The 11,452-nt window shown below is 29.7% G+C and overlaps 2 protein-coding genes across 5 annotated transcripts; both read left to right on the top strand.

Moving 5' to 3' along the window:
• Positions 1 to 1,412: 1,412 nt before the first annotated feature.
• LOC108829778 (uncharacterized) lies at positions 1,413 to 2,650 on the top strand. The gene is made up of 3 exons (XM_018603375.2): positions 1,413 to 1,753; positions 1,965 to 2,045; positions 2,139 to 2,650. The coding sequence occupies exons 1-3, from the start codon at positions 1,595 to 1,597 to the stop codon at positions 2,436 to 2,438; spliced, it is 540 nt and encodes a 179-aa protein (XP_018458877.2). The 5' UTR covers positions 1,413 to 1,594; the 3' UTR covers positions 2,439 to 2,650.
• A 5,675-nt stretch (positions 2,651 to 8,325) lies between these two features.
• Positions 8,326 to 10,467, top strand: LOC130506508 (uncharacterized). Of its 4 annotated transcripts, none has more exons than XM_057001165.1 (5): positions 8,326 to 8,592; positions 8,732 to 8,789; positions 8,916 to 9,000; positions 9,085 to 9,192; positions 9,318 to 10,126. In XM_057001165.1, the coding sequence occupies exons 1-4, from the start codon at positions 8,458 to 8,460 to the stop codon at positions 9,173 to 9,175; spliced, it is 369 nt and encodes a 122-aa protein (XP_056857145.1). In that variant the 5' UTR covers positions 8,326 to 8,457; the 3' UTR covers positions 9,176 to 9,192; positions 9,318 to 10,126. The 4 variants fall into 4 exon arrangements, 1 of the variants encoding a protein (XP_056857145.1); XR_008942038.1 differs by lacking the exon at positions 8,916 to 9,000 and adding an exon at positions 10,201 to 10,467 and having other exon boundaries at positions 8,335 to 8,592; positions 9,318 to 9,400; XR_008942037.1 differs by lacking the exon at positions 8,916 to 9,000 and having other exon boundaries at positions 8,335 to 8,592; positions 9,318 to 9,400; positions 9,577 to 10,124.
• The last annotated feature ends 985 nt before the right edge of the window (positions 10,468 to 11,452 follow it).

The following is an 11,452-nucleotide window of genomic DNA, read 5'->3' on the forward strand; positions in this document are numbered from 1 at the left end:
ATATATATGATATATAATAATGACATAAGAAACAAATAGCAACATATTTTTGAAAAAATACATCTGTACAGGCGCGCATATCACAGTTTAGTAACAAATTATAGTTCATGTAATGTTATATAATATTCACTATGTAAAAGTAGTCTCACCCCGTGCAAAGCACGGGTCTTAACCTAGTTTCAAGGTAATAAAGGGGTTTTTAATAAAGATCGCGAGAAGACTTCTGATGATCATGACACATAAGCAATGACAATCTCTTATATATTAATTGAAAAATATTACAATATTATTTTATAACCACGTGTCACCATAATAATGAAATTCAAATTTTTTAGAAAATAGATTGGTTCATCTTAATTTATATTATATTTTTATTAAACTAATTATCAAATTGATAAATATTGTACAAAAGAATATTCTCACATTTTTCTTAAATAAAAGCTACGAAATTACCTAATATGATTAACGTATATATAAAAATTAACGATTATGAATAATAAATATTTGATAACATTTTTTGTATCTTAGCTCTTTTTGTTTGATTTTATATTATTAAAAGATATTAAACAATCAGATTAACCATATAATAAAAAATAGATTTTTTCTTATATGTTATATTTTTGAATTTTTAAATGATTATAAATTATTAGAAATTTTAAAATACCACTTTGAAAATTTTGTGATCAATAGTTTAATTTATTTTGTTATAATAAGATACGAATGATCATAAAATTGTATTAATTTGAATTTTTGTTTAATAAATATTCAAATTAAATAATATATATTCAGCTAACGACTTAAAGTAAGAAATTATGCTGCATCAATTTAGTCTTTCAGTTGAAACCTTTCAAAATTATGTGGAAAATAAGATCAAAAAAATTCAATATTTGGAAACAATGTGATAAAACTATTAAAATGGTTTTTTAGTAATGTTAAAGTAAAATATTAAAAAAATTGTAGAAACCTGTTCTTGTAATAAAAATCCACTTGATGACCACATTACGAATTTTATAGGTATAAAAAGATGATAAAAAATTTAATCTCAAATAGATCAGACTCATTGTAAATTCAAAATAAAATTAGGTCCACAATTACAATTACAAATGCTAAACCCAATATATAGATGATACTATATGCATATTAAAAAAAATTCAGACACATATGCATATTTAATTTGTTAATACTATATATTTTTAATTTTTATTATATAAGCTTACTCTTCACAAAACGCATGTTTTATTAATTATTAGATAATGTTTATTGTTAATAATAAAATGTTTTCAAAATAATAAAGGGGATTAAATTTGGATGAAAAACACGTATGCAAGATATGAGATAGATACGTTTGGGCCTGATTTTAAAATACAAAATCCTTACAAAACCGACTGATCCAAGTTGACATTCTTCGTGTATAGAGATAATTTACAGAGTTGGAATGTCCAAAACCAAAAGGCAAAACCTTCTTTGGTCTTGCCGTTTCGTATAAAGGGAGACAAGTGCCCTCCTCTTTGTCCAATCCTCTTATTTTTATAATTCATCAAAATCGCCCGAGAGAAGAGCGACCATCCGTTCACCTAGAAGAATCTTTAAGGGGATGGGTAAGAAGAGAAAAGCTACAGCGACGTGCCTCGATGAGGTAGATCGGACTGTTTACGCCTCCTTTCGAACCGCCGCGAACTCGCTGTCTCAGCTTTACACTCAGTCCATGAACCACCAGAAACTATCTTTCCAAGCCGGTGAACGCCATGGTCTGGTATGTATTTTAAACCCTTCCCTCCCCCTCTTACTGTCTGTGATTCTTATCATAAAAAGGGTAAATTCAATTTGATTGGTCTTCGTTGAGAGTCTTACCAATCGGTTCTGTTGATTTCATGTTTTGATTGTTAGTTCTATTAGGTGCTGTTTTGATTAGAACATTATAGATTACACACTGAACGTTATGCTCCAATTGTTCTATGTTTCAGGAAAAACTGTACCAATGGATATGGAGACAACAAGAAGGAGGGTCAAGAGTGACTCCTGTGGATATAATCAATTACATTCAGGTTCGTATAATTTTATCTTACATGACATGGAAACTGGGTAAGATCTGTTTTTTTTTCTGTTCTTGATTGAGTTTATTGTTTACCCTAATGCAGAACGAGCTGGAGTGCTGCACAGAGGAACCCCCAATGCGTATCACAAGTACAGGTCTCATTGCTTCTTCAGACACGTCTTGCCCAACATCTGTTCCGGTGGTTCGGTCTGAGCAATGCGAAAACCACGCCAAGAACTCGGTTTTCTCAAACGCCCTTTCAAGTCCAATACGTCGTAGTCTGCAGAACTATCAAATTCCGCAGGGAGGCTACATATCTGGTGGAACCAGAAGCAGTGAACTGAACAGGGGATCTACCTCTCCAAGTTCTTTTGATACTTCAATGGACATGCATGCAGACTAAGAAGCTATAAGATGTAATACCCCCCTCTTGTGATGATGTTTGCTCTAATACAAAACTGGTTTGGTTTTTCATTATGTATCAATTGGTTGTCATCTTGAAGGTGGTTTGCTGGTATTTTGGTTAGGATTTCTGATGGTCACATGTAAATCATTGTGTCTGGAATTCATATCTCTTGATTAACTTTTTAGTGTTCATGTTCTAAACAACTTAAAGATCATCTAGCAAATAATTGATAAAAACTCCTGCAAAAAAAAAGAGAAATTAGTGCGAGTTAGGTTAATAGCGATATATGCAAAAGTGTGAGTTAGGTTTTATTTGTCAACTGATCTCTCCAACTAGAAGCAAAAATAACTATGATGGAAAAGAAACAATGGTAGCTACAAGTAATATATGTGAACACATCCAAGTATTGTGTGTCAAAAACTACACCAACTATTCTTAATGCATGAGCTATATACACAAGTTTTCCAAATTATGTAAAACTAGGGGTGTGAAAATGAATTAGCTCAATACGGATCCGGGTTCGAATCCCACTGCTCATTGGGGTTAAATTTAAAATCTGGGTTTTTCCAGCGTCCGATGACTGAGGCGTATTCCGACCGATAATGTATGCTGATACGGATACTCGCCGCTAGTCTGGATCCACCTTGGTGGATGCCAGGATACACCTGGTTATTCAAAAAAATAAAAACCAAAATGAGCTAGTTCGCTTAGCTCAGCTCATAGTGAGCTCGACTCTTTCATGAGTTAGCTCAGCTCAGGTCATTTATTATATGAGCTTCAATATGTAAGTTCGAACTCAGATCATCTAGATCTTGAGTTAAATGAGCTAACTCGTGATAAATAATTTCTATAATATTATTCAAAATTTAAATATTAAAACATCCAAAACATAAATATTAAATACTAAACAAAAACCAACCCATGACAAAAATAAAAAAATCGAACTCCTATAATAAATTAAATTAAAGCAAAACGCCAAAACCAATGGTCTAAATTTGGGATCAATGAAGTTTGTTTGAGAGATGATAGAGTTAAAGTGGGTTTATATAAAATATTTTGATAATTTCTAAACAAGATAGTTTCTTTTTTCTTTCTTTAATCGTAGTCTACTTATTTATATTTTGTGCGTGTCTTTACATTTTGGAAGTATTTTCTTCTATAATAATTGTTTTTTCTTTTTAATTCTATCATATCTCATGGTCAGGGCCGGCCCTGGGCTAAAGCTCATAAAGCAAGGGTTTTAGGCGCCAAATTATACATATTTACTAGGGGCGCCAAATATGTGATACTTCACCTTAGTCTAGTGGCCTTGGACTTTCTTCTCCTGACCATGAGGTAGCCTGTTCGAACTCTGTACATTGATTCCTCTTTGTTAAATATTTTTTCTTCCTTTTTGATATTCTTCAAAGATATGGACGATTTTATCACTATTTCTTAACAATTCTAGTTTCTTTCTTGTATGTTATAGTAAATGTTATATTGTTAGATAATAAATTTAATAAAAACAAATCTAATCAATCCTTTTACTTTATTAACAAACAATTTATTTTTTCTAGTTCTTCTTTTCCTACCTCTTTCAGCTAATCTTTTCTAAAATACATGCATTAACAAGAGATATTATAATAATTAACTTGAAATTGTGATTAATTTTAGTAGGAATGTCTGCATCTTCTATTATGCCTTTTTATCATTTTTTCTTTCTTAGTATTGTAAATATAAAAACTTTTGAAATTCCAACACATAAAATTATCATAGAATTTTAATTTTCAGTAAAACTCTATTATGCTTCTCAAAATTTTACAAATTGAAACATTGACATTGAAGTGATTCAATAATATGTTTACTCTGTTTTATAAATATTTTTTTTCAGAATTAATGGAAAAAGCTATCTAAAAATATAATTTAAAATTAAGCAAGTAAACAAATATTAAAAACTAAAAACTGATCTTTAGAATACCACTGCTTGTCTCTAATAGATAAGTTGCAAATAATGTTTTGATATTTTTTTTTAAATACAGTTTTAACAATATTTGGTACTATTCTGGTTATACACTTAAAATATTGTATATTTTTAATCACAATTTAAAGGGCAAAACTTTTGAGGTCCGCTTTAGGCGTCATCGTAGTCCGGACCGGCACTGCTCATGGTTTAAATTCGTGATTTTGTAACAGAAAAATTTAAACCGGATCTCGGTTTAAGGAATCCCAGAGAACAAAAGGACACATAAATTTCATTTATCTATACTAACTTTTAAAATATTAAAGAACCGATCGGGGAAATTAGCTTGTACTCCAGTACTGTAAAACTCTACATGTTAATAATATATGAATTATGATATTTTATTAATTTATAGAGTTATTAATCTACTGTTTTTATTATATATACATTTGAGCTATATTTTATATAAAATAAGAAAATAATTATTCAACGGTTTATGTACTGATTAAAATTTATACATTAGTTTCTTTTTGCTATTTCTATAAGATTATTTGATGGATAGAATATATACACCATAGATTATAAATGTTTTAAGAAGTAGTTTGATACAATGTTATCAATCTGCTTTCAAGTTAAGAAAACTAGAGATGTAATTTGATATCAAACTGTTTTCAAGTTTGAATAAAATTAGAGATGAATTTAATAAAAACAAGCAGCACAATCTTTTATATGTTGTTTATATCTATATAAACTATATATACATATATATATATATATATAATTATTAGTATTTTAATGGGCTATATTTGTATAAGATTTTCTACAATTTGTTGTCGTATTATTTTATCAAATTGCATCATATTTTTATCCGATCAAACTAGAAACTTCTTAAAACTTATTAATTTCTTGTGTCTGATAATTGTCAAATATTAATTTATAAATTTTTTGTGAAGATAAAATAAAGTAGTTCTTGGTGATAATATGGAAAGCAGGAGACGAGAATGTAAGAACGCAAATTCTACAATAGGACGAACTGAATAATTATAAAAAGCATTTGCATAAATAATTTGATAAATATAAAATACCGTGGTATATATGATGGTTGACATGGCGTTTCAAAATCCTAGGATAAAAACTGCATATATTTTCTATCTTCTACCACTGAAGAATATAATTTGTCTAACCTAACTTTTCTGTTGTACTCTCAGACATAAAATAAAAAAAACCTAAAAATATTCAAGTGGGAAAGAGTAATTTTGTGTTGTTGAATACATATTTTATATAATGCTAACAATCTTTTTTTATAGAAAATAATGAGAAACACAAGTTTCAGTTTTCAACATAAAATGAAACCTCTATGGTGCATTAATGGATACTTTAATTCTTGTCAATTAGTATGTGAGTTTATTCAGAACAGGAAAATTAAAGAGTAAAATTATTATTGTTTGACCAATTCAAATAAAAATAATATATTTTTACAATATATTTTTTATATATTTTATCAATATAAAGATTAACATATATTTGGTTTAAATTAATGAACATGAAGTCTAACTAACAAATCAAAGCTCAAAACCAAATTCAAATATCTAGTGCTAATCACGAAATTCTAAAATTATATTGCTAATCACGAAATTAATTAATATATTATTTTATAAAAAAAAATATTTAAACGTTTTCGTAAGATCTTGTTAGATTTTCTCAACAGATTTTCTATTAAAATATAAAAATGTTATAATAAATCATAATAATAATGATAAGATTAGAGAATAAACATTAACATGACTTTCTAGGAATAGGTCTAACTTAAAAAATCACACATGAATTAAGGTTGTGACTTTTGTTTTAATATATAAGATTCTAAAATTTCCACGAATATTTAGTTTCATTTTAATACATATGTATAATCTATTCTGTATTTTATAAAACTAAAGCATAAGTTACTATGTTAAACATGTATGAACTGATCACATAGAGTTATATGATTACATTTTATAAAAAGCACCAATAAAAAAGTTTGATGGTATGGTGAACAACAAAAAGTGACAATTCTTTTACCGAAATCATATATATAATATGAATATGATAAGATGTGGAACTATAAAAGTTTAAATAATTTATAAAATATATATTTGTTATTATGTGTTGATTAGTCCAATAATAAGTATACTAGATTTTGATCCGCGCTTTCAAAGCGCGGATTTATTTTCCTTTATTTTTTTTAAATTGACAAATATTTAGTAAATGTCATATTTTCATATATTTGTTTTTATAAAAGACTTAAGCTTTTTACTTTTCTTTATCGTGTTTCATTTTAAATGAGTATAGGCCTGAGCATAATATCCAGACCCGAAGAACCAACCCGAAACCGACCCGAAAATTAGGGTTCCGAACCCGATCAGACCCGGGGTAATTATCCGAATGAGTTCTAAATTGCTATATCTGAAGAACCGGTTCCGAATTCAACCCGGACCGAAAACCGAATTAGTACCCAAAGATATCTAAAATGTGAATATATATCTAAAAATATATGTTATTTTATATTTATAATTACTTTAATATTTTAAATTAATATTATAAGTTAACTATAGTAGTTATTTTCGGTACTTTTGAGTATTTTGGATAAAATATGATAATTTGGACAAAAGTTTACCCAAAACTGTATAAAATAGATATTTTTGGTTACTTTTGGTTATTTTTGAGTATTTTGGATATAAAAATTTGAACCGAATCGGATACTTTGGTTATTTTGAGTACAAATAACCAAACCCGTTTTAGATACTTTGGTTATTTGGTTATTTTTCAGGTTCTTATGCATGAGAACCGAATCCACCCGGACCCGGAAAGACCCGAATCGAACCTGATCCGAAATTTTATAATACCCGAATGAGGTTTAATTTCAAAACCCGCAAAACCCGATACCCGAAAGAACCGATCCGTATCCGAATGGGTACCCGAACGTCCATGTCTAATGAATATTTATGTTTAGAAAATTAAACTTTATTTTTAATAAATTAAGTTGGTATAACTCTGATAAATTAATTTTATTATGTGGTTAATTTTTAAAATAAAAAAATTATATACTTTTAATAAAGATATATACTTTTCAATTAAAAAATAATTTTTTTTTATGAATGTTTAAATTATATTAAAAAATAAAAAACATAATAATTAAGTGATTAATTTTTTCACTACATAAAATATTAAGAATGGTTGAAAATAAATTATTGAACTTGGAGAAAAAAAAATAAGAATTGGATCTGATTTTTTAATCGGCCCAAATGGCCCAAGAAAGATCTGATGTGGGCAGTGGGGTGGATAAGAAAAAATGACCCAATGTAGATGTATTATTAATATTACTTAATTGTCCTTAATAAAATATGCAATGTTTGTTAAGAAAAAGGTATTTTTAGTAAAAATCACAATAGGATCTTACTTTAATAGTATAGATATCTTATACTTATTATAATAACACAAATTTTAAGAAAAAGTTTATAGTTATCATAACTTTTTTTATGTAATGCTTTTATATAAGTAATAATGTGAACGGAACTTGTCAAATCACACGTTAGAATAATAATTATACAATTTTATACATTTAAAACTTTAAATATAATTATTTATATATTTTCGGATTAAAGCGTGTATTCGCTTTCCAAAATTTTAATATTTTATTTGCTTTGGTTTTAATGGATATTAATTTTTTAGTTTTTGTTTTGCTTCAAAATTTAGGGATTTTCAAAATTTTCAGATCGAATGGAGACAAATAACGATTGAAATCAAATTTAATGAATAAAATGACCGAGTCCTGGTTGTTCGGTAGAATCCACACAGTAATGAAACAAGGTTCTCCTATGCTGTTGACACATCAGATTTTTAGAGACATCAGAGATAGACATGTCAATAAATGAAAAAAGTTGAAGATCCAATGAAAATATTTTGTTTTTCCATGTCATTCATACACGTCATTCACATTGTTTTTGTTCTAAACGTTTCCACTTTCTTAATTTTACCGTTCACGGACGATGCTCAAAGACGAAGCATCAAAGGGAGTATTGTCGTCGGCGGCTGATTCCGATGATCGATCCCACCCTGATTCGTAGCTCTAGCTCTGGCCCAGCTTCTACTTCATCTGTCTCTTCCTCAGGTGTCTGTAGAGGCCTCCGCGACAATACCGAGACGGAAACATTTGAGCCGGCGGCACTGCTACAGGTTTAACTATGGGTTTACCGTTACATGGACCTGATCTGGTGCATGTATCCCAGAACTCTTTTATTGTTTCCTTATTTTCATATGTGTATCAGTGTATGGTTTGTGTTTTCTTTGATGCCAAAATATCCCAAATGTACAGGTACGGTTGGGGATATGGTTATGGTCTTACGTTAGAGAAGAGATCTTCTCATGGAAGGGTAATTTAACTATTTGTATCAATAACTAAAGTGTTTTATAGTACTATCGTTCATATAGAGTTTAGTAATATTCTGCTGATAAGTTTTGGTCTTTATCTTAGAGATTTAATTTGTGTTCGCTTACAGAAAGTAACCATCGATCCTTTCACCAAAGAAATTTTTTAATCATATGCATCCCAATTCCCAAGGGGTTCCACTCAGAGGAATGGGGGTATCAAAGCAGATTACTCTCTTGGTTCTGCTGGCCATAATTTTTGTGGCTTACATTTTGAACAAATAGTACTGGTTATTGCAGAAGTGGAATGGAAAGCATATCTAAGGGATTCTCAGAGGAGAGTTTAAGCAGTGGAAAATTACTCTTGGAACGTGTGATCCATCACCTATGATGGCTAATCAGTTTTATGTAAGTCGTATGACCTTAGTGGAATTGAAATCTATGTTTATTGAATCCAAGACTTGTTAGTTCCATTGATAGTATTTTACTTCCAAAGTGTAGCCTTTTATACTTCCATTGTGTTACTCTTTCAGGATCTTGCAACAGAGAATCATATCTTCCAATTATACCATCGAAAGCTTAAGGCCAGGCTCAAGTCTTTTCCAAAGCGTTGCAGGTAAGATTAACTTTGGTCATTTTCACCATCATGCATATATCACATTCATATTTTACTATTGAAATGAATCTCTTCTGGCATAGTAATATATCAGAATGATAACCAGTGTATTGTGTTATCAATCTTTGGCCTAGAAAACATGAATCTCTAAACAGATTGCATAAGAGAATTTGCAGATATTGATTTATAGTTCCGGAGTTTGGTAGCAATTGGCTTGTTGGTTAGTTCTCAAATCACTAAGTTCTTCCGTTCAAGAACAATATGTATATATGGTTGTTGGTTACAGATTTTTTTCCAATACAAATGCTTGTTGGCCTCGTGAAGAATATAGCAAATTAGCAATAGCTTTTAGGTGGAAGTTGGTGCTGATATCGATTTTGTGATTTGCCAACTTTAGAAGGACACTTGTGACACCGCCAATATTAGGATTGTTTTGAATGTAAATTTTATTCAATTTTATTACTCGACTAATTTTTCTAACAGAACATCATATTTCTACTAATCAAAATTTGCACAAAAAGTATTAATAAAATTAAATTTAAACAAATAACTATTACCAAACAGAATAAAACTTAATAAATAAATATTCAATAATAACACAAGTAACTCTCCAGAACATGACACATCAGATTTTTAGAAGTTTGTGAGATTGCCATGTCAATAAATGAAAAAACTATGAAAACCAATCAAATCATTTCGTTTCTACACATCAGTTTTGTCTCGTGCTTTGCCTTTTCTTCTTTGTTTGTATCACCACTTTCACTTGTCCAAGATTTACGATCAGAAATATTGAAAATCAGATGGGCTTCTACTGCTACTGTGCGGCCTCCTTTCACGCCGTAAGCCCCCTCCTCATGCCTTAACCACCGTATACGTCGCCATCGATCAGATTGATTGAAAGTGGGGAAGGAAAACTCTTGGGGCGCAAGCAAGAGTGGATGGTAATCTGACTTGCTCGGATCTCGACTTTGGTGGTTGGTACCGCTCGGATGGTATCATCGGTGGATTGTGAAGATTCGGGGCGTCGAGTGATGGTGAAGACCGGCAGCTCTGACGTCGCTCCTTTCTCCTCCACGTCTTGGTTCTGCCGCATAACACCAACAAGAGCAAAGATGAGTCTATGGACAGCAGATGCGGTGGATCCAGAGGTGAGTAGTTCGCAAGAGGAAGGTGGTGGTGACGATCTGAGACAAACACCACATCTTTTCCTCACACAAGAAAGAGAAGAAGATTTGAAGGAAGAACCAAGAACAATACGAAGGCTGACGAGGGGAAGAAGAGAAGATAATACGAAGAAGTGGTTAGAAGCATTGGTGATTACCACACAAGGAAGATGACGGTTTGGCTTTAGGTAGAAGGAGATAGATATACTTATATAATTTATACACGTGTTAGGTTAACGTGAATAAGAAAAATTGAGCTTTGGTTTGATAAAAGAGATTAATTAGACAAACCAAACCGGTTTTAGTAAACCAAAGCAATTAGATGATGTTGAATCTGATATGAATGTTGATTTTTAAAGAAAAAAGCAGAAGACGAGAACCTGTTTTTATAACCGGAAGGAACCTATTATATTTATATAACTAAGAGTTTTAACCGCACTTGCGGGCTTAACAATTTTACAAAAAAGTTATACATGAATATATTATCAATTCAAAATTCACTAAAATAAAGTATTTTTATGCTTTTGAAATATTTAATAATTAGTTAAGAATTAAAATTTATCATACAATTTTTTTCTATTTTAAGAAAACATCTTTCGTTATGCAGAATAAACTTAAAACATTCATATATACATAAAATTATATATGTGGATTTATATTTATTTTTAAAATCTTATGATGTACAATATTTATGGATAACATAATATAGAATCTTTTAGATAATGATGATTATCAAGTTAATGAAATTTTTAAAAATTTCTGAATAATTATGTATTAACAAAACTTATTGAATTATCTATTAAAAATAATAAAGACTTTAACGCTTTATGGATTAAAGTGAGAACAAAAAAGTCACTTCACATAATAAATATAAATACTTTTAATTATT

The sequence above is a fragment of the Raphanus sativus genome, unplaced genomic scaffold (genome assembly GCF_000801105.2).
Source record: "Raphanus sativus cultivar WK10039 unplaced genomic scaffold, ASM80110v3 Scaffold3314, whole genome shotgun sequence".
NCBI lineage: Eukaryota > Viridiplantae > Streptophyta > Magnoliopsida > Brassicales > Brassicaceae > Raphanus > Raphanus sativus.